Source organism: Typopeltis vanoorti, chromosome 10 (assembly GCF_054136105.1).
Source record: "Typopeltis vanoorti isolate ZY-2024b chromosome 10, IOZ_Tvanoo_1.0, whole genome shotgun sequence".
In the NCBI taxonomy this organism is placed as follows: Eukaryota; Metazoa; Arthropoda; class Arachnida; order Uropygi; family Thelyphonidae; genus Typopeltis; species Typopeltis vanoorti.
Window position 1 is genome coordinate 13,167,616 of NC_143558.1, and position 24,780 is coordinate 13,192,395.

Sequence of the window (24,780 nt, forward strand, 5' to 3'; positions counted from 1 at the left end):
ACGGTGTAATAATAATAATAAAAAATGCTAGAAACATGAATGAGATATGTTTATTGATATAATGAGATATGTTGATCCATTTATTCCATGTAGGTTTGTTATTATAGGAACAACAATAATATAGGGTATAGGGTTGAGGAAGTCATTGAGGGAGAGAGAGAATTGAGTACTGTACTCAATAACCACATCTTCAGTGAGTCTCTCTCATCCATTATCAGCTTCATATTTGTAAAGAAATATCTTGCACTATGAAATAATTAAAATGTTTGCATACAGAAGTTTTAAAATAATAATCATGTCTAATAGATGATATTTATTTACAAATATGAAGTTTGTGATAGATGAGAGAGAGAGAGAGAGAGAGAGAGAAAGTCACAAGGACAGATATCAAAGGATAGTATAAAGTAGAGCTGAATCAGGCAAAGGCAGGTACCAGTGATGTGCAACAAGGTTGCATATTTGATTGGCTGTTGTTTAATTCATACATTAATTATATTAAAAATGATTTGAATGGAAAGTATCCAGTTGTATGCTGATAATACTAAACAGAGAAGATAATAGTATATAAAGGTGATGCAGAGATTCTACAAGGATAGATCAAGAAATTGACGAGCTATGGATGTGGGAGTGTTGCTAGGAAGGGATCCAGTTTCAGAGAAGAAATGTGCAAAATAGTTCAAGGATGTTAAAATATACACTAACAAGTAGGAATAAGGAAGTTATTATTACTCTTCATAAGAATTTGATAGAACTACAATAGCTCTCATTGCCAGCTGCAACTGATGAGATCTCAATAAAGGTCAAAACCATTTATTTATTAATTATTGTTAATATTATTATTATTATTATTATTCAGGCCTCAATGGAGCCAAAAGACTCATTGTGGGAGGTCCTTCCTAAGAAACACAAAGTCTATCATACCTCTCCTTAAATTCATTGACTGTTCTCGCTCTCACCACTCCATCAGGCAATGCATTCAATATGTGACTAGTACAAAGAGCAAATAAGGAAGGTGACAAAATTGAAAGGGTAGTGAAAGTGAAGTATGAGCAGCAGTTAATAAATTAGGCTAAAAGAAATCCTAGGGAGTTTTTTCAATATGTGGCCTGTAAAAGGAAGAGAGATTATGGGAGAATGATAAATACCGAGGAGGATACAATGGAGGTTTTAAACCTGCAGTTCATTAAATTATTTCGTCAATGCAATTGTAACATTTGGCTTAACTCATTAAAGAGAAGTATCTTTCAAATATCAACAAGTAGCAATCTTGAGAGCAGTGGGAATGAGGAGGAACCACTGATGGTGAATGAGCAGTAAGCATGCAAGGAAATGAGTAGACATGATGTCAACAAGGCCATGGGGGATTAACATCCTCGGAATTTTTGAGGATGTTAGTAACAACTTTAGCTTAGAATTTTAAAAGATTCAGATTGGCACAAGTAACAAAGGATGGCAAAATTGTTCTATTCATAAAGGGAGATGAAAAGACTAAGATTTCGATTTTATTATTATTATTATTCAGTCCTCCATGGAGTCAAAAGACTCATCGTGGGAGGTCCTTCCTAAGAAACAAAGTCTATCATGCCCCTCCTTGAACTCATTGACCGTTCTTGCTCTCACCACTCCATCAGGCAATGCATTCCATGGTTCAACCACTCTCCATGCAAAGAAACCACTCCTCACTCTCTTGCTCACTGTTTCCTTTTGTAACTTCCAGGGATGGCCTCTTGTCATCACTCCTTCCCGCTGTTCAATTAAGCAAAAGAACTCCCCAGTGTCAACCCTGTAACTACCTCTCAACAGTTTAAAAGTTTCAATCATATCACCTCTCCTTCTTCTATCCACCAAACTTTGCAGTCCACATTCCCTCAGCCGATCCTCATAACTATCATTGTACGGTCCTGAAACCATCTTTGTTATCCGCCTTTGTACCCTTTCCACAGTTAATTTATCCCCATCAAATCCTGGGGACCAAATCTGAGAACAATAGTCCAAGTTGGTCTGATCAGGGTCTTATACAATGGAATGATAACTGTTTTATCTCTGCAGGAGGTAATCCTTCTCATTATTGCAACTGATATTGTATCTGATACCCATTTTTATCCCACAATATCATTCTTCCACATTTCTCCTCCTACTAGCAACATATCTAAAAAATCCCTAGAATTTTCTTTGGATCTTAGGACCAATCTCCTCTCATATTCCAGTTTTGTCTTCCTTACCATACTAGTCACTCGTCTGGCCTGTGTCTTATACTCTTCATGCATCTTCTCTTCACCTGTCTCCTTATATCTCTTCCATAGCCTCTTTTTCGCATGTAGCTCCTGTTTAATATTGTTTGTCATCCACTTTAATGTGAGTGAAGAAGAGGACACAAATCGTGTCCTCTTCTTCACTCGTGGAATACAGCTTACCATTGCTCCTAACAAATATTCCTTCACAATTTCCCAAGCACTAATGATATCCCGGCCTTCCAATTCCTCCCTCCACGATACTTCCCCAAGTTAACTCTAAGACGATTATAATCACCTGCTTTATAATTCCACATACATTCCCATCTCTTTGATACTCCTGAATGTCTATCCATTTTCCAAGTCAAAATCATGTGGTCACTCTCTCCAACAGGTGGGAGAGATGTCATCTCAGTTATTTTTAATTCTTCTGATGCTATAACCAAATCCAAAACTCTTGAACCTCTTGTTCCCTTTATTACATGTTGCCTAAGACATTTGTCCATCAAGAATTCTAGAGATGCCATTCCCCTATTGCTACATGCATCTTCCACTCCACAATTTATACTACTGTAGTTAAAATCTCCCATAACAATCATTCTTCTTGCACTTGCCAACTCAACTGTCTAAACATTTCCAGGTTCCCACCCTCTGTGCCCTGGGTCTGTAGCAACACCCTACTAAATATCCTGTCTTGCCCATCTCTACCTCACACCATATGCTTTCAAAATCATTAGTGTCACTGCATTCCAAAGACTCCACTCTTAGAGGCCATAGGTCGTCACTTATCATAAGCAGTACTCCACCATCACCCTTTCCCTTCCTATTCTGCCAAAAAATGCTGTACTCAGCGACTTCTATTCCTGTTATTTTATCCTCTTCTGTCAACCACGTCTCAGTGGTCCCAATAATTTTTGGCCAGGCTGATGCTATCTGCACCACCAATTCCTCTACCTTATTCCGGATACCTGGCGTTAATATAAAGTGTATAATTCTTGTAGAAAGGCTTATATGCTGGTTAAATTAAACATGATAACTAAATACTTAAGGAACTGACAGCATACATGACAGAAATAGAAATTAAATCAACTTTAATATATACTTTCATACATTTTTTTTTCATTTCATATATATATATATTAAAGTATATAATATATACTTTAATATATACATTCGGGTGGATTTTCTATAAACTCAGTTTATAGAAAATCCACCCATACAGGCAGATATATTCACCAACAATCCCCCCCCCCCCTCACAACAATATGGAGTTATTAAGACACTATTCAACAGGGCAAAACTAATCTGTTCAAATGACCAAGCCCTAACTACTGAACTAAATCACATCCTTAACACTTTCTCAGCCATTGGCTACCCCCCCCCCCCAAAAAAAAATCCCCAAAATACTAAAACCAGTTATCCACAACTCCCCCTCCTCCTCTTCACAAAAAAGATTACTCTAAATCCATCATCATTCCCTACATCCAAGACACATCGGAAAAAATCAACAAAATCCTAAAAAAACATGCCTTGACCTCTTGTTACCGACCATATAGAAAATTGGCATCCTTTATCCGCTCAAATAAACAATTCATTGAATGCCAATTTAACAAATGGCAATTCATCGAAAAGTCAATTCATGAAATAAACAATTCATCAAAAAGGCAATTCATGAAACGACATGACATGTCATTTCATGACATATCCTTTCATGATGGATCGAAAAAATGGATCGAAAAAACAATTCAATAATTATTTTTTGATGAAATCCTTCATAATTAATCGAAAGAGTAATTTTCTGCAAAACAGTGTTTAGTAACGATACCTACTCAAGGTGCAAACAACATGTGTAAGTGGTCACTGGAACTTAATAATTATTTTGTTGCATTTTAGAACATTATTATGTAAGTGTACATACTGCTTCATATCACTATTCTAGAGATAGTGATTTATCACTAGACAATAAATTTCGTGCTACCTAATTTTGTCACAACAACAACAATAGTCACACTGAAATTAAAACAGAAAAATTTTAATATAAATCTTAACTGTAAAATTTCAATAAATCTTATCCACCCAGAGCAGAATTACTAATATCATTTCAAGACTTCTTTATGTAAAAGGAATTGTATAAGGAATTAAAGATTATAAAGGTGACATGAAAATGAAGATAAGGATATCCTAGATGTCTGGAGTAATTACTATGAAAGACTGTTAAACAAACCAAGCAGTGACAGAACAGCCATAGAAAATTTTCAGGAGGACTACAAAGAGGAGTACATATCAATACTTGAGGCAGAAAAAGCTGTCAAAAACATAAAATGTGAAAAGGCAGCTGGAGTAGATGATATTCGACCAGAAATGCTTAAGTATGGAAGTATAAAAATTTTGCAGCAGCTGCACTACATAATTTAGAGGATCAGAAGGTTGAATTCCCGATGATTGGAGTAAAGCTCTCATAGTACCCATGTATAAAAACAAAGAGGGAATAAAACTGAATGTGAGAATTACAGAGGAATTTCTCTATAAGTGTTCCAGGTAAGATTTATGCAAGCATACTTGACAAAAGATTGAGACAGATTGTGGAAGAGAAACTTGAATAAGAATGGGCTGGATTCAGGACAAATAGAGGTCAAGATCAGATTTGCACTTTAAGACAAATAGCTGAGAAACTGTGGAAATATGACAAGGATCTGTAGTTAGGTTTTGTAGATATGGAAAAGGCATACAACAAGGTTCCCAGAGAAAAGTTTTTCAAAATAATACAATCATAGGGAGAGAATGGAGCATTATACAGAGCAATACATAGTCTATATTTAAGTTGTCAGTCAGCAATTAGAATTGAAGGAAATACAGGAAGATAGTTTTATGCAAAATCAGAGGTAAGAGAAGGATGTACATTATCTCCACCACTAGTTATCATCTATATGGATCACATTATGCAAGAAAGTGCATCATGCCTGATATTAGAACTGCAGATGTCACTTTATATGGATGATGTACTGTTGTACTCCTAAACACATCGAGTGCAAGTCTCCAGGATTCACTAACTAAATTCACTAACTAAACAGTGGTAACAAATTTGGCATGAAAATCGACAATAAAAAGACTAAAACTATGAAAATAGGCAGGGGCAGAGGAAACTTTTGCTGCATTCTGAATGGAGATCCTATAGAACAAGTAAAATATTTTAATTATTTAGGCACAGTTTTTAGTGAAGATGGCAGATTAAATTGGGAAACAGAGAACAGAATAAGGCAGAGCTAGTATGGTGGGTAGCCAGGTAAATAAATTTACATGGAATAAGAGAGAAATGAGCAAAAACACTAAACAAGCATTATGCAAGGTGGTGTTCAAACCAGTTTTAAGTTATGCATCTGAGAGTTGGGTTAGAAATAAAGCATGTGCTCAAAGACTAGAGACCACAGATTATGAAGGTTCTGAGAAAAATTAGGGGAATGAACAGATTGCATCAATGGCAGCATCATATTAAAAATGAACATACCAAGAAAAGAACTTGACATTGTTAGCATTCAAGAATGTGTCACATTCTTGAATCAGCTCTCATATAGTATGAACACAAAGACGACCATGGACACCAGACCTCCATGGAGTCAAAAGACTCACTGGTATGGTGGGTAGCCAGAGAATAAACCTTGTTACACATAAAGCCCATCAAACTTTGCTTTAATCTAATTCAATGTTTCACATTCACAACAATGTCAGGAAACACATTCCATTCATCCACCACTCTCCACGCAAAGAATCTACTCCCCCCCACCAGTCCTTATACAGTTTCCATGTATGTCCCTTCTTCTTCTACCCCTCCCTTCTTTCATTGTATGAAAAATTTCTTCCACATTAATCTGGTAACAGTTCTCTAATAATAGAATCTCCATACACTGCCTTTATAGAATCATCTCTTATCTCGTTTTCTCTTTTTAATTTTTTTCATTCTATTATTTTGCACTCTTTCATTTATTTCCACTAAATGTCTAATATCAATCCACACGATGAGTCTCTGACTCATCTCTGACTCCATGGAGGTCGAATATTGGTGATAGTAATATTCCTCATATCATTTTTCATTTTGAAGACTCTTCTATCAAATCTTGCAGTCAGGCAATTTCACTGTCTGTTACTCCCATAGTCTTGCTACCTCTCATTCTGCACACCTTGCTTCCATTTCCTCATTCTACTTCCTTATAAATATAAGATAAGAACAAAAAGCAGTGTTTTTTGTTCTTAATGCTGATATTTTATTTTTCTGGTGCTGATGGTGGTCCCTCTCCCTACTAGCATGGGATTATTCAAGCAAGCTTTTGTATAATGCTGGCACTGCAGTTTAACACTGCATAACAACCATAATTTCACAGTAACTCAGCTACCACATTTGCTAGTGGTGTAGAATGTAGAATTGTTTAGATATCAAAGGATGTTTTTTTTTCTTGTAACTAAAATGCAATTTTCAGTTTTTTCAGATAATGGTGTCAATTACCCCAGGGTGCAAACTCTAGGAATTGAAATTCTAGGGTGTGAAGGACAAGACAAATAACAAAAATTTTAAAAGAGATAATAGGGGAGCTAATGAGATAAACTCATTCATGCTGTACAGCAGAGGGAAATATTTAGTTGTAGTTGAAGATATGGAAACTAGGGATAAATTATTACAGGGTTTTACATTCTAAGGTAGTATAGGTTGGTCGATTGGTAGAGCCTCTGCTACTAATGGCTCATGCAAAAAGTTAAGCAAGTTTGAGCATGGTTAGTAGTTGGAAGGGATCAATCATTCGATGCTTTTGGCACACTCTCCCTCGATGAGTCTTTGGACTCCCTGGAGGTGTCACATAATAATAATAATAATAATAATAATAATAATAATAATAATAATAATATGTAATGGTAGGAAGCCAGGAGAGAATAGTAACATTTGAGAAATTTCCAATGGATTATGCAGAAAGCAACAATTAAATCCTTATCCAAGTCATTCTGACTTGTAGAAGTAAGGAGATTCTGGTTTCAATGTAGAAGGCTCTGATGGCCATCATATGGACTACTATGTACAGATAGGGTCACCTTTTCATTAGTTTGCCACAGTGACTCCTAGGTTTAGTTCTTGTTTTTAACCAGCAGAGGCACAGCTGACATGAACATCTCATCATGTTTAGTTCTTATTTTTAACCTCATTTTTTAACATCCCATCCTCAATTTTAGTAATGACTTTTCATTTTTTCTTGAATAACGTTTGTCTAGTAGTCTATAATTTATAAAAGCTGCTCAACTTTTGATAAGTTCCAAATTTAAATCCTCTATATACACTCTTAATATTTTGACCCAGCATGAAGATATCGGCATCAACAATAACAGTCAATGAGACTTTTCTTAGTTCTTGTGTTTTTCCCTCCACATGAATTTATGCATTTCTCCATTTTGGAACATGTTCTAATTAATGACTAATCCATATGCCAAGCATAAATCTAGCAGGTGCTTACCATAATAATTAGCCTTGCCTTCATCTCCAAATTTACCCAAAATATTTCTCCAGACCTGGTGGGTTCATTTATTATTATTATTATTATCACCCAAAACTCCATGGAGTCAAAGACTTGTCTAGGAGGTCCTATTATCATACATACAGCTCATCATACCAAGCTTTAAACACACCCAAATTCTCTGCAGACACCACACTCTCAGGCAAGGCATTCCAATCATTCACAACTCTGCATGAAAAAAACCTGCTTCTCATTCCCCTGCTCACACCCTCTTTATACAGTTTTTAGGGATAACCTCTGGTTTTCCCCTGATCTCCCACTGTTTTCTGTAGAATCTCTCCAACATTGATCCTATAACAACCCCTTACTAATTTGTAGGTCTCTATTATATCTCCCCTCTTCCTCCTATCCACCAGACTCAGCAAATTGCATCTTCTCAATCTTTCCTCATATTCAACATTACAGAGGTCAGAAACTACCTTAGTCAGTTGCCTCTGCACCCTTTCCAACATCTCTTCATTCTTGTGAAAACCAGAATACCAAATACAGGTGACCAAATCTGGGCACAGTAGTCCATGTGTGGCCTAATCAAAGCCTTATACAATGGAAGAAGAATCTCCTTACTTCCACACATCAGTGTCCTCCACATCATTCCCAGAAGCCTTTGTGTTGTCTTCACAATTTTGGTGATGTGTCCCCTAAATTTCAGATCTTTATCTACTATCACCCCAAATTTCCTCCACCTCCAACAGTATATCCTCACCAAGCATAAATTCTGCATCCCATCTTTGTTTCCCAAATTTTAAAACCTTCCATTTTGCAACACTGAACTCGCATCCCCATTCCGGTACCCAATCACTCAATTTATTCAAGTCTTCCTGTAAGGCCACAACATCTCTACTCTTCATGGTTCGTCCCAACTTTGCATCATCTGCAAACAACTGAATATCCCATCAAAATCTTCCCCAATATCATATTAATATATCATTAATATACAAGGTAAACAGCAATGGCCCTAAAATTGACCCCTGAGGCACACCGCTAGTGACTTTTCTTTTCCTGGATATTGCTCCCCCCATACACAACTTGCTGATACCTATCATATAGTCAGTCTCCAATCCAATACACTAATCTAATACCCAACCCATCTGCTCTAGTTTGACTATCAACTTATCATGCAGAAATCAATCAAAAGCCTTTGCAAAACCTAAGCATATTACTGTGTATCCCTCTCCTCTCTCCAAGGAAGCGGTTACCTTATTGTAATAAGTAAGTAGATTACTAAAACATGACCCTCCCTTTAGCAAATCCATGCTGTCCATCAAAGATAATACCATTGTTGTCAACCCAATTCTGGATCCTAGTTCTCACAAGCTTCTCCAACAACTTAACTACAACAAATGACACACAGACAGGCCTATAATTTAATGATTGAGTTCTATCACCTCCCTTATGAAGCGTCACAATCTTGCCCTCCTTCCGCTCCTTAGGAACTTGACCCAATGCAAGACTCATATGAAAAAAATATGTCAAGGCAGATGTCAACTCCCTGGCACATTCCTGCAGAATACGTGGTGATATATTATCAAGTCCCACAGCCTTATTATCATCTAGTTTGCTCAATTCCCCATGCACCTCTCGCTCACTTACAATCAGTCTGTCCTCTCCATCATCAAATGCTCTCACTCTTCATTTCCTGATCTACTGCTTAGACCTACAACAAGGATCAGTTTTTCCATTTCCTTTAAGTCAGCTGCCTGCTATAATGACAACCCCCCCCCACACACACACACTTCTCTCTAAGGAGTAACTTCAATGGGATGATAAGTACAAATAAATTTCATTGTTCATCTCCCTATTTTGAAGTTTGTCCACATAACTCTACTTAAAACTGCCTTCCAGTCAATAAGTTTATCTTCATGTTTGGTGTTGAATGCTATCATTACTCTTTCCTCTCCTTGATCATTATTGCCCAAATATAATATTTTATATACTTATTACTTAATAGGATCTCACCTGCTGTTTTTGTCTTCTTTGTCTCAGTAATGTCAGTTGTGTCCATGGGATACTTTTCCCGGTGTTCTGCGAGTTTGATTTACTTTCCATTGATACTCCTTATGCCGATAGTCCCTAACTTTTTCTGTCATTGGGTTTGTTCTTCTTCTTCTTCTGATTCTTCTAGATATTGAATTGGACTTTGTTCCAATAGCTGAATTTTCATTGTTCACCTTAATTCCCCAACGATAACAGCAAGGGCTTGTTTCCCTCGATGAGTCTATGGACTCCCTGGAGGTGTCAAATAATAATAATAATTAACAGAGAAATTCCCCAGCTGGCATGAAATCTCATGTTGCACCATCATGTTTATTTCTGGTTTAAGCCAACTCTACTCACACAGCATATTCAAATCCTGCTGTGAAGTCTCAACATCTGCTCTCCTTGTCATAGTTCTCTCTAACTTTGCATCATCCGCAAACAATAACATATTCCTAGTTTAACAACAGTAACACCAATACATAATCCCCCAGGCACACAACTCATTTGAGATACTGATCTTCTCATAATAAATTTAGTTTAATCCTTTACCCAAGTGTAGGCAAACAAAGTTTGTGCCTGAAGGTTCAGGACTGAGACAGCTCGTAGCAAAGGTGGACCAAGCTCTCATCACTCCTTGTCTCAGTATCTCCCATAATGCGAAGCACATCTCCTTGCGGACATGTATAATGCTATGTATTAAGGGAAGGGCCACTACCCAGACCGTTTACCCAACTCGTATAAGTAAATATGACCTCTCTATTGCTTCTGCCTTAGTATCACCACTTCTGGTCTAGCTCCCACTGACAAGACCTCAATAAAGGTCGAAACCGGTCTGGGTAGTAGCCCTTCCCTTAATGCATAGCATTATACATGTCCACAAGGAGATGCACTTTGCATTATGGGAGATACTGAGACAAGGAGTGATGACAGTGTGTTCTACCTTTGCTACGAATTGCCTCAGTCCTGAACTACTTCAGGCGCAAACTTTGTTTGCCTACACTTGGGTAAAGGATTAAACTAAATTTATTATAGTCTAACCAAGTGGAAAATAAACTTCCAATGTTCTTCTCATACACAGCTGAAGTATATATATATCAGACAGTCAATCTTCTAGCCATTCACTAATCTAATCCCATCTGTTCCAGTTATTAACTTGTCAGGTTTAAATCTATGAAAGATTTTTGAAAGATTTAAAATATATCAATATATATGCATTTGCCATTTTGTTGTAACACATAAATATACTACTAAAACACATCTTCCTGGTGTTTGCTGAAAGTCATACTGATATCAATCCAGCTGTTCTGACAACCATGCAACATTTTATCCACAACAACGACAGATACAGAGAGTGGCATGTAATTTGAACGTATATGACCACATATATTATTAATAAGTATGCAAAAGAAATACAATCGGATACAATACTTACACAGGAGGTCACTACCAAATTCACAAGCTGCAAGATGATCAAATAAAGCAGTAAGAACTGGAAGCAATACTAACTGTACATAATTGAGGGATGATGATGTCTTCATTGTTGTTCCTCTTAGCAGACTAAATTTTCCATGTGTGAGATTGTTTACTAACTGTGCTAAGTCATCTGCTGCATTATTAAAGAATGTAAGCATTGAAGTCTTCACAAAGTCATATGAATTCTTAACAATAGTTCTAAAAAAAAATTTAAACATAAATGCATTAATAAATGCATTCATAAAAATTTTTGTTTTTTTTTTCCTCAAAATTTCAATTAAAAGAAATTTTTGCAAATAGTATGCAATGCAAATAAATTACAATAAAAAATAATTCTAAGGAAATCTTTACATTTCTGAATGAAATTATTTATAAAATTCACAAGAACTAAGTAATTTTGAATAACAAGTTTAGTTAATATTATTGTGTAAGCAAACTACATATTCAGAGTACCTTGATGTAGAATTATGTAGACAAAGACAAACTACCATGCTAGAGCAATTACTTTACTTAAAATTAAGACAAAATAACACTTGATGTTTCAACCTTTATATCAAGGTCGCATCAGAAACAAACACACACGCACGCACGCACACACGCGCGCACACACACGCACACACACGCACACACACACACACACACACACACACACACACAGTGGGACAAAAGCAAAATCAAAATACACTTTAGTAAGTTGCAGAATAACTGTTCTGGCCAAAACTGACTAATAGTCTGACCTTGGGCAAAGAAAAGAAAAGAGGAAAAGCAAAATTTAAGTTCCTCATGATTCCACCCTGATGAGGATGAAACACCCTTATAAATTGATCACTGAATACCTCAATAATTTTCATTCATTATCATCATCATCTTACCATAATCATTCTTCCTTCTACTTCTCACATATCTAAAAAACTCTCTAGAATTTTTCTTTGCCTGGTTTGCCAATTTCTGCTCATACTCCACTTTTGTAATCCTTACTTTCACTCTTTTGGCTTGTTCTTTCTATTCTTCATGTAACTGATTATTACCATTATTCTTCTTGTACTGCCTCCAAAGTACCTTCTTCTTCCAGATTTCATTCTTAAGCCCCTCATTCATCCATTTTACACCTACCTTATTCAGACTTTTGGGCTTCAGAATACATTCACACAGTGATGCTGTTATGAAGGGGGACTACATCAGGTAACACTGAGTCCAGTGGGATCTAGAGGGGGATAATGATAGGTATAGAAGCAGGGACATCTTTATGCTTTATACGAAGGCCAGAAGTATCTGAAAATAAAGGAGATGAATTGGTGGCACTGATAGCATCAGCCTGGCCAAAGATTATTGGGATCACTGAGACATGGTTGATGGAAGATGATATAATAAGAGGAATAGAAGTAGCAGGGTATGGCATTTTTTGGCAGAATAGGAATGGAAAATGTGGTGATGGAGTACTGCTTGTGATAAGTTATGACTTGTGTCCTCTAAGAGTGGAGGCTTTGGAAGGCAGTGACACTAATGGTTTTGTGTCTTCTCCCTCACACCATTTTGAAATATGGTGTGAGGTAGAAGTGGCCAAGACAGGATACTTAGTAGGGTGTTGCTACAAACCAAGCAGCACAGAGAGAGGGGGGAGCAGGAGATGTTTAGGCAGTTGAGATTGGCAAGTGCAAGAAGAATGAATGTTATGGGAGATTTTAACTACAGCAGTATAAGCTAGGAAGAGGAAAATACATGTAGTAATAAAGGAATGGAATTTTCTAGAATTCTTAAGGGACAAATGTCTTAGGCAACATGTAATAGAGAGAACAAGAGGTTCAAGAGTTTTGGATTTGGTCACAGCACCAGAAGAGCTGATAATAAGTGAGATGACATCTCTCCCACCAGCTGGAGATAGTGACCATGTGGTTTTGACTTGGAAAATGAATAGACATGCAGGAGTATCAAAGAAAAGGGAACGTATGTGGAATTATAAGGCAGGTGATTATAATAGTTTTAAATATCAACTTGGGGCAGCTCCATAGAGGGCAGAATTGGAAGGCCAGGAAATTTCTTCCATAATACTTCTTCCTTTCTTTCACAATTTCCCAAGCACTGATGGCCTTCTGACCATTAGTGCTTGGGAGACTTTTAAACTGTTAAGAGGCAATTACAGGGTAGACATTGGGAAGTTCTTTCGATTGGTGGAACAGAGGGAAGGAGCAATGACAAGAGGCCATCCCTGAAGTTACAAAATCAAGCTGTGAGCAAGAGAGTGAGGAGTGGTTTCTTTGTGTGAAGGGTGGTTGGAATGCATTGCCTGAGAGAGTGGTGAGAGCAAGAATGGTGAATGAGTTCAAGGAGTGGTATGATAGACTTTGTGTTTCCTAAGAAGGACCTCCCATGATGAGTCTCTCTTGACTCCATGGAGGCCTGAATAATAATAATAATAATAATAATAATGTATTTCTTTGTCAGTTCCCAAATGCATTTATTTCATTACTGCTCAACTCATCTTTCTATGCTATAGCTCCAAGATGTCTCCTAAGCTTGTTATAATCATCAGTCTTATAATTTCACATATATCCTTTCCTCACAGAAGTTCGCATATGGCTAGCCACAACCCAGGTGATCACTCTCACTAACTGGAGGAAAGTGTGAAACCACATGCACAATTATATCATCCGATTAAATGATCAGATCTAAAACTCTCATTCCTCACATGCTGCCTGAGACGGTTATTATTGTTATTAACATTTGACCTCCATGGAGTCAGAGACTCATCATGGGAGGTACACACAATTGCACACAATGCTCATCCAATCGTGTCTTAACCTGTTTCAATGTGTTTACAACCACAACACACTCAGGCAATGCATTTCACTCACCAACCACTCTCCATGCAAAGAACCTATTCCTCACTCCTCTGCTCGTACCCTGCTTATACAGTTTCCAGCAGTGGTCTGTTGTCCTACTCCCCTCTCCCATTCTATGAGAAATCTCTTCCATGTTAACTCGATAACAACTCCTGACTAGCTTATATGTCTCAATAATATCCCCCCCCCCCTTCCTCCTATTCACAAGGCTGCAACTTACATTCTCTCAATCTGTTCTTGTACTCAACATTCCACAGACCAATGACTATGTTTGTGAATCTTCTCTGTACCCTTTCCAACATATCCTCGTCACCATGAAAACCCAGCCACCAAATCTGTGCACAATAATCCATATGAGGCCTGATCAAGGCCATATACAATGGAATCATAATCTCTCTATTTCTGCATGTCAGGGTCCTCTGTATCATTGCCATTATTCGATGTGATGTCTTCACAACTTGTGCAATGTGGCCCTTGAATTTCAGGTCCTTTTCCACCGTCACTCCTATATCTCTCATCTCCTCTACTTCCATTAAAGTTTTCCCACCAAGTGTGCTTTGCATCCCATCATTGCTTGTTATCACTCAAGAACTCAAGAAATTCATTTTCCTTATTCCCAAATGCTATCTCTTCATTCTAATCTATACTGCCATAATTAAAGTTGCCCATAATAATTATCCTTCCTTTGTTCACTAAACCAAGTTGTTTATACATTTCTTTATCACAACCCTCCAGATTTCCTGCAATTCACCCCACATTTCCTGTCAATCACCACCTCACACCATACTGCCTCATAACCACTGCTAATATTTCCCTCTTTCATGTCAATCTTATGTGGACTTAATTCCCTTGCTATCATCATCAGCACTCCTCCTTCCTTCTTGTCCTTTCTAACCTCATGAAAAATACTTTCTCCTTCCATTTCTATTCCTGTTAGGATGTCATCTTCATTCAACCTCATTTCAATTATTCCAGTGATTTTGGAGTGAATAAACTCAATCAGTGAAACCATTTCATCTCCCTTATTTTTGATACTTCTTTCATTGTAAACAAACACAACAGCTCAATTTTCAATTTTAGGTCTATAGCTGATCCTATCCAAGCCTCTTGTTGGTTGTGATATCCTCACTACACCTGCCCTTTCCCAATCACCTATATCATAACTTACCACATATATCCGTTCAGTCTAAACTTTCCCACTCATATTGCAATATTAAAAATAATAATTAAACTCTTAAATAAGAAGAACTACATCAATTGCTATTAGTTAAATTCTGTACAGTCCTGTTATTTTTAGGTTCTGTTTGTCATTCATGTACATTAATCAGTTATAATTTGATCTATGTTGTCCTGATTTTTTGTGTTTGAAGATTTTAGAGTTCTGCCATTCTGTTCTGTTACATTCCTAGATGCCATATTAGTTTTATATGGTTCATGCAGACACTTGGAACTGTAAAGCGATAATTTTTGTTGAGTTAAGATGATGGATGATGCTGAAAAAGTGTTTGCCAGGAGAAACTTTGTAGAGTATTACATTAATTATAATGAAGAAAGAGAAAAAGAGAGGAAAGGTAAATGAAATGCATGTTATGTAGGATTTAACAACTAGAGAGGTTATGGGACTTGAGAGAGAGAGAGAGAGACATCCCAGCAATGATGAGGCTACAAGTGAGAGGAGAAGAATGGTATATGTATGTTGTCTACATATGGTAATGGTGAGTTGTGAAGGCTCTTGAATTAAAGAGAATGCCAGTTTCTTGGATGGTGAGGAGGCTATTGGTGTGATGTGTTTATGCCAGGAAAGGGTGGAAGTAAACTTTAGTCCAAGCAAGAATATCTGATCTTTTCTGGTGATTTGTATATTACTAAGAGTAAGGGTAGGTGAGCTGGGATCTCTTTTGCACAAGAATAGACAAGACTCTATTTTGGTGGCATTGAGCATTCGAGGTTGTCCTCACCTTATTAAATGATAGTATGCAGATCAATTTTTAAGGTACTAGTTGTAGATGATCTTGTAGCCTGGAAGGTCAGAGTACTGCTTAGTTTGTCAAATAATGAGTGGAGACTACTACTGTCCACAAAGCTGTGACTAAGATCAATGGTTATTGCGAGTAGGTCATTAATGTACAGGAGGAAAACAATAGGTAATAGGACAAAGGCTTTAGGCACTCCAGCATTGGTGGTGAAGCTTGAAGAGAGGGAGCCACTTACCATGACTCACAGAGAACAACCAGAGAGAAAGCTGACTACGCAATTATGGAAGGTGGCAGGGGAGACCAAAGGATGGCAATTTGTTTAGTAGGTCTTGATGCCACACATGGTCAAAAGTTTTTAAAATGTCAAGGCTGACAGCACAAGTTTCTCTGAACATTTCCATGGTACGTGTTCAGTGGTCGGTGATGTAAGCTATAAGATCAGCTGTGGATCTTGAATGGCAAAATCTGTACTGGTGGTCGCAGATTAATTGGTGGGTCTCTAAGTAATGGAGGAGTAAGCTATTGATGACTTTCTCCATTATTTTGGAGAGGACACAGGTGATGGCAATTGGTCGGTAGTTTGACATTAGACTTCTATTACCCTTTTTTTTTTGGAATAGGGGGAATATGAGATTGCTTCCATGCATTGGGATAAGTACCAGACATGTGTAATATGCATAAAGATGATGTAGGATAGGTGTAAGCTCTGGAGTACAATGTTTGAGAGCAATTGGATAGCTGTCATCAGGGTCAGAAGACTTTTTAGTATCCAAGTTATTCAGTAGTTTTCTGATGACTTTTTGTCGAAAAACTATAGGAGGCATACAATGCTTTGATTCCAGTATGGTAAGAGATGATTTCCCTCAGTCATCTATGCAGAAGTTTGAGTTAAAGAGTGATGCATGCTAGGAGGTCAGCTTTTATCTTTGTGTGAAGTAACAGTGGTGTCATCAGGATGAGAGAGAGAGGTGGAACTGTAGGAAAGCAGAATTTGTGAAGCTGTTGCAGGGTTTCCAGATCTGATAAAAAATAAATAAAATAAAATTACAAAAAAATATATAAAATCAATAAATATAGAAAAAAAAAAGAATCCTTAAACTCACCCACGGTATGAATATACTATAGATTCACACATAAGACCTTTCGTGGGTGGGAGTCACATGAAAAAAAAAAAATTGCCAAGAATGATACAATTGACACTACTATTCCATAATTATTATAATGGAAAACCATGTATCCTCCATAAAGTCTTTTCAGTTGTGGTATAATACTAATGCAACTGTGGACTGAAGCCTGCAAAGTGCAAGACAAACAGTGCAAACTTCTTTTCTCTTCACTTATCAGTTATGGATTATTCCTACCCACATAATCAAAAAGAAAATTATTATTTTCATTATCACAATTTACATTCTTTTTTTTTTTTTTTATCTTGACCCCACACATGAAAAGTCACAAGACTTATAACACTACAGTGCTATGTGTGGGCAAGTAATTAAGGAGATATATGGAGGCTGTTGATATTTTTCTTTAAAGAGTGGGAGGTTGTACTCAGTGGGAAAAAAAGAATGGAAAAGATTGTTCCAAAGAATAGAGATGAATGGAATGAAGCAAGATGATGAAAGGTTAGTTTGGTGTGTTTGAAGCTTGACAGTGTATGGGTGTTGGGCAGTGGCTACTCAGCATATCAACATATAGATGAAATATGTTGATACTTGATGATCAAATATCAACATATTTGATGTATATTTTGATGTATATGTGCAGAAGAGTTAGCCCTTGACTATTATTTAATGAAATCTTGAACCGGAGAAGGTTCTTAAGAAGTGGAATGAAGGCAAAATATTACCACTCCACAAAAGTTTCCAATTATAGGAAACTTTTGTGGAGTACATCTGCAGTTGTAGTCAAGGTATTGGGTCAGTTAGGAACAGATACAGGACTGAGTTGATGCATAGTATTCTTTATTAAGGTCAGCATGGATTTGTAATGGGTAAGCTGGATTTAGTAATTTACTTGCATTTTATGATAAGGTGATGAATGAATTGGATAAAGCATATACAGTGACATTCTTGGACTTTATGAAAGAATTTAATATATTACCTCATGCTAGATTAGTGTACAAGCTGCAGAGAAATGGAAATGGATAATATATTGGTCAGATGGATAGGAGATCGGCTCTCTGAATGATATCAGTGAGTTGTGAATGCTGGAGGTCTCAAAAAAGAAGGTAACTACTGATGTGTCTGAGAGTTCTTTTCTTGGTTGCCTGTTGTTTTACTTATTTGTTAATGATATCTCATGTCGATTGAGCAGAAATCTTCAGTTGATTGCTGATATACAATGACAAATCGGAGAGAATTATAAAGTGTACTGCAGATGTTAATTCCCTTCAGGAAGATTTGAATAGGCTTTTAGCTTGGAAGAAGTAGTGGGAAAGTAGTTTTAATATTAATAAGTGCAAGGTGTTGCATTCGGAGTGCAGAAATATGGGGCTGTGTACTGTAATGATGGACCTGTGCTTCAGGAAGTAGATGAGGTTTGAGATCTGGGGATGATGGCTGACAGTGGACTGAACTTTAGAGGACACATTGGAAGTTTTGCAAAGACTGCACATCACATTGCTGCTATGATAAGGAGTACTAACATGTGGTACTACCATGTACTAACAAGGAGGAGATTGTGCCACTGTACAAAACACTGATCAGCATTTGGATTACACTTATAGTTGCCAATAACTGTAATCACAGTTTTCACTGTGATGTTGAAAAAAGGTCCAGAGACAAGTGACTAAGTCAATATCAGGACTGAAATGTTATGGAGAGAGAGAGAGAGAGAGAGAGAGAGAGAGAGAGAGAGAGAGAGAGAATGTAGAGTGCAGAATTTGGTACACGGGAGGAAGAGAGGTGATATGATAGAGAGAGAGAGAGACATTTAAGTTAGTGAAAAGATTTTATCAAATTAATACATGGGGGGGGGGTATAAAAAGAGTACAAAGTGAGAGGGAAAAAACAAGAGGTGGTCCCTTGTAAGGGTGTGGTGAAAAAGGGTGTAAGTAAATTTTATGGAGATGTGTAGGTGAAGGAACGTGCTACCAGAATGCGTTGTGAACGAGGGGAATCTTCAGGATTTTAAGGTTCAGTACGATTAAAATGTGGTTGACTGAATGAACCTCCTGCAATGAGTCTTGCTAATTCCATGGAGGTTGGTGTGATAATAATATTTCTTGTTTATTTTCCTAAAAATATTAGTCAAAATACTCATTGATATAAATAATATTTTCAATCTAATTTAATATCTACTATCTATTACTGATGGAACTTCACCTATGACGAACTTTTGAATCTTGCAGACAATCAATCTCACTTTAATCAATTCCATAGAAGAGTATATATCCAGAAAGTATTTTTAATAAATAATAATAAACTTTATATTACCTTGCATCAGTTGCTCGGATGAGTACTTGTAAGCAACGCACTGAAATACGTGCCTCATTTCCAAATACACTAAGTTTTGACTTCAGAAGAGCAGCCAACTTGCAGAATAAGCTATAAAGCATAAAGATATTAGATATCAATGAGTAAACAAATATAAACATTATCATTTCTTAAATTTAAATTTTAATCCCATCCCTGTCACAAATATTGTATCTCTGTTTAAAAAGTAACAACTGTCACTATAACAGATGTTTAGAAACAAAGCAATGGAAAGTTCTATAGTGAATTTCCTTTAGAACAGTATTGATGCTATGAAGTTTAGTTTTAGCTTTTCAGTGAGTATAAGTATACTGTGGTAACTGTTTGTTATTATGGGAGATGATTGTAGTATTACTTTCTACCTTAACTATGACTTCAGTCATATGAGTCATAACTATTGCATTTAGCTAACACTGCCTGTCATACTTCCCATCAAGCTCATTTGAGAGTTGAAGGTGAGATATTGCCATTATATTTCCAATGCTTTACTTATTATTATTATTACAGATGTTTGCAGATGATGCAAAGTTGGGATGAACCATGAAGTGTAGTGAAGATGTTGTGGCCTTACAGGAAGACTTGAATAGATTGAGTGATTCGGCATGGAAATGGGGATGTAAATTCAATGTTGCAAAATGTAAGGTTTTAAAATTTGGAAAACAAAGATGGGATGCAGAATTTATGCTTGGTGAGAATATATTGTTGGAGGTAGAGGAAATAAGAGATCTGGGGTTGATAATGGATAAGGATCTAAAATTTAGGGGACACATCCCCAAAATTGTGAAGACAACACAAAGGCTTCTGGGAATGATGCAGAGGACACTGACGTGTAGAAGTAGGGAGATTCTTGCTCCATTGTATAAGGCTTTGATTAGGCCACACATGGACTATTGTGCCCAGATTTGGTCACCGGGTTTTCAGAAGGATGAAGAGATGTTGGAAAGGGTCCAAAGGCAATTGACTAAGGTAGTTTCTGAAATGGTAGTTTCATTCCTCTGGAATGTCGAGTATGAGGAAAGATGAGAAGATGTAATTTGCAGAGTCTGGTGGACAGGAGGAAGAGGGGAGATATGATAGAGACTTACAAGTTGGTAAGGGGTTGTTATAGGATCAATGGTGGAGAAGTTCTACAGAGAATAGTGGGAAATCAGGAGAGAACCAGAGGTCATTCCTGGAAACTGTATAAAGAGGGTGTGAGTAGGGGAGTGAGAGGCAGGTTTTTTTCGTGCAGAGTTGTGAATGATTGGAATGCCTTGCCTGAGAATGTGGTGTCTGCAAAGAGTTTGAATGTGTTTAAAACACGGTATGATGAGCTGTGTATATAATAAAAGGACCTCCCAGATGAGTCTTTGACTCCATGAGGTCTTGGGGTCGTAATAATAATAATAATTACATGCATCTTTCAATGGGTATGAGGAATTTTATTTGGGAATCCCAGCTAACTGTCATTCATGCAGTGCATATCACAACGCTCCTTAAAATTATTTTTTCACAAAGCTCTCATATCTGCCTCTGCAATATATCACACTCATTCACCACTTTAGAAAAAAAAAAAAAAATATAATCTTCACACTTTTGTTCTCCATAACCTTATAACCTTACTCACTTTCTGGGTGTGTGTGTGGGGGGGGGGGAGTAACCTAGTATTCTCTTATCTAAGGAAAAATTTCCTCTACATTAATTTTATAAAACTACTTTAGTAACATATATCTTTCTATGATATCCTCTATCTTCTGCCTATCTACCAAATTTTGTTACTGATGAACCATCTTGGTCGCCTGCTTCTGGATCAAATGCACTACTTCTTCATCCACAAGAAGCCTGGGTGACAAAATCCATGCACTAAAAGGGATGATAACTTCCTTATTTCTTCCTCTGTCATGTTTTCAGCATCCAAATGATTCTATTTTGCACAATTTTGCAATATGGCTTCTGAACATCCCCCCCCGTCTATTACTATCACCTCGCACATCTCTAGACTCATCAATAATTTGTGATACAATTCCATCAAGGTAACACATAGCCTATATTTATTTTTCAGTGACAATCCAACTATTCTGAATGGACAATTGCTATTCCTTTGCACATAGAATAAACTATAAATCTATCAATTAAATGTATTACCTCACATTTAGTTATTACTGTTCCCAGTTTAGCAACATCAGCAAACAATGGGATTCTTCTCCAAATCATTCCTGATATATGAATTAAAACAGATAAACCTTTTATCCAGTTCCCTAACTTCGTATTTATCCACATTTATTCCAGTCTAGAAATCTGACTGGAATAAATGTGTAATAAATAAATGTAGAAATTTGAAGTCTAGAAATGTCATATTGCATAACTAATTTCTTTATTCAGCTATCATTTTATTATAGAAGATAACTAAATTACTAAGACAAGACTATACCATTTATAAATATATGCTGCACCTAACAGAATATGATATCCTATTGACCCATTCCTAAATTCAACTATTAATCAACATTTCCAATACCTCAACCTCCCCCCACCGCCAGAGATAATGATCAGTTTTATGACTTGAAACATCTGTCTTGCTGATCCTTTAAGTAAAGGAATCAACTTGCTCTCTTTCTACCACTTGGTCAGTGCTGACACATATTACTACTATTCTTATTATTATATGGATATCTCCATGAATTCAATGACTCATCACATCAGATCCAAGCTAACCATTACTCACACAATACCTATCATACCTCGCATTAAATTCATTCACTGTTGGAGCACCTAAAACTAACTCTGGCAATCCATTCCACTCATTCATCATTCTCCAAGCAAAAATCGAGTTTTTATGACCTTACTAACCACATCCTTAAACTATTTCAAGGGATGATCCGTTGTTATCTCCCCTGCTTGTTATTCAATAAAAAATTTCTTTTATTTCAATCACATGTCATTCCTTTAGCAATTTATAAGTTTTCTATTATGCTCCATCTCTTCCACCTGTTAATTAAACTGTGCAACCCACACACATTCAGTCTATACTAATGGAGTGCATTCCACAGACCAGTCATCAGTTTGGTCACTTGTCTCTGGACCTACTTCACCACCTCCTGATCCCCCAAGAAACCCAGGTCACCAAATCTGAGCCAACTAGTTAAGACAGAAAAACCATAGTCTTATAAAGAAGAATAATAACCCTTCTTATTTTGTCATCGTGTTCTCCCAAAATTCAGTCCTCCTCACTTTGCTGTACCATCAATGTGATACAAAGTACATAATTTTTTCATCTTGAAATTCATAATCTTACATTTGCACATTAAATTGACAACAGCTAGACCTACCCACAATGCCAATTTATTTAAATCAGTCTGCAGAATATTTATATTATTATTATTATTATTATTATTAGGGTCAGCATTAAGTCCGTTTCTGTTTAATATTGTGATGGAGGTGGTAACAGAGGAGGTGAGAGAAGATGCACCTTGGACAATGTTGTATGCAGATGACATCTTGCTGTGTGTAGATTCAAGAGAAGAAGCGGAAACTAAACTGGAAAGATGGAGAAAAGTACTGGAAGAGAGAGGTATGAGACTGAGCAGAAGTAAGATAGAGTATATGTGTTGCGCAGTGGGCGGTGGCCAGGAGACAGACCTGGAGCTGGAAGGAAATGTCATCAGGAAGGTGAGAGACTTTAGATACTTAGGTTCGACAGTGGAAGAAGATGGAGGAGGTGAGAAGGAAGTGGGATGCAGGATACAAGCAGGTTGGAGGAACTGGAGGGAGATGGCTGGAGTGTTATGCGATAAGAGGGTGCCGATCAATCTGAAAGGCAAAATTTATAGGACAGTAGTGAGGCCAACTATGACATATGCTATAGAAACTGTGGCCCTGAGGAAAATAACATTAGCAGGATGGAAGTAGCAGAGATGAGAATGCTTAGGTGGATGTGCGGTGTGACCAGAAAGGATCATCTGAGAAATGACTATGTCAGGGGAACAGTGAAAGTTACGAACTTAGGAGCGAAAATACAGGAGGCAAGGTTGAGATGGTTTGGTCATGTGATGAGGAGGGAGGACGAATATGTGGGAAGAAGGGTCATGCAGATGGATGTGCAAGGAAGGCGGAAGCGTGGGGCGGCCAAAGAAGAGATGGAGGGAGCTGGTAGAAGAGGACTTGAAGATGAAGAACTTGGATGTGGTGACAGCCCAAGACAGGAAGGTGTGGAGGAGACTCATAACAAACAGTGACCTCACTTAAGTGGGAGAAGCTGCAGAAGAAGAAGAAGAAGAAGAAGATTATTATTATTAACATTTGACTTCCATGGAGTCAGAGACTCATCGTGGGAGGTACCCACTATTGCATACAATGCTCATTTAAACCGTATCTTAAACTGATACAATGTGTCCACATCCACAACACACTCCAGCAATGCATTCCACTCACCAACCCCTCCATGCAAAAAAACCTGCTTCTTACTCATTTGCTCGTAACCTCTTTATACAGTTTCCAGCAATAGTCTCTTGTTCTACTCCCCTCTCCCATTCCATGAAAAATCTCCTCCATGTCTACCTGATAACAACCCCTGAAGAGTTTAAATGTCTCAATGATATTCCCCCCTCTTCCACCTATTCACGAGGCTCTGCAACTTACATTCTCTCAATCTGTCCTCATACTCCACATTCGAAAGACCACTGAATTTTCTCTGTACCCTTTCCAACATATCCTCGTCACCATGAAAACCTAGCGTCCAAATCTGTGCACAATAATCCATATGAGGATAGATCAAGGCCTTAAACCAAGGCATCATAACCTCTCTATTTCTGCATGTAAGGATCCTCCACATCATTGCCATTATTATTATTATTATTATTATTATTCAGGCCTCTATGGAGTCAAAAGACTCATTGCAGGAGGTCTTTCCTAGGAAACACAAAGTCTATCAAGACTCATCGTGGGAGGTCCCTTCTTGGAAACACAAAAGTCTATCATACTACTCCTTAAACTCATTAACAGTTTGCACTCTCACCACTCTATCAGGCAATGCATTTCATGGTTCAACCACCCTCCAAGCAAAGAAACAACCCCTCACCCACCTGATCACAGTTTCCTTCCGTAACTTCCAGGGATGGGCCCGTTGTCATCAATCCTTCCCGCTGTTCAACCAAGCAGGAAGGAAGATAACCACCTCTCAACAGTTTAAAAAGACTCAATCATATTACTTCTCCTTCTTCTGTCCACCAAATGCTACAGTTCACATTCCCTCAGCCGACCCTCATAATTAACATTGTACA

General features: G+C 37.3%; 1 protein-coding gene across 3 annotated transcripts in view; it reads right to left on the reverse strand.

The window, feature by feature from the left end:
- RyR (Ryanodine receptor) overlaps positions 1-24,780 on the reverse strand; it is a 1,703,288-nt gene that overhangs the window by 711,442 nt on the left and 967,066 nt on the right. For all 3 annotated transcript variants that reach the window (XM_090399345.1, XM_090399347.1, XM_090399344.1), the window contains exons 68-69: positions 19,484-19,594; positions 11,193-11,431 (exon numbers count right to left, since the gene is read on the reverse strand). In XM_090399345.1, coding sequence (XP_090255471.1) covers positions 11,193-11,431; positions 19,484-19,594 — 350 coding nt within the window. The remainder of the gene's footprint in view (positions 1-11,192; positions 11,432-19,483; positions 19,595-24,780) is intronic.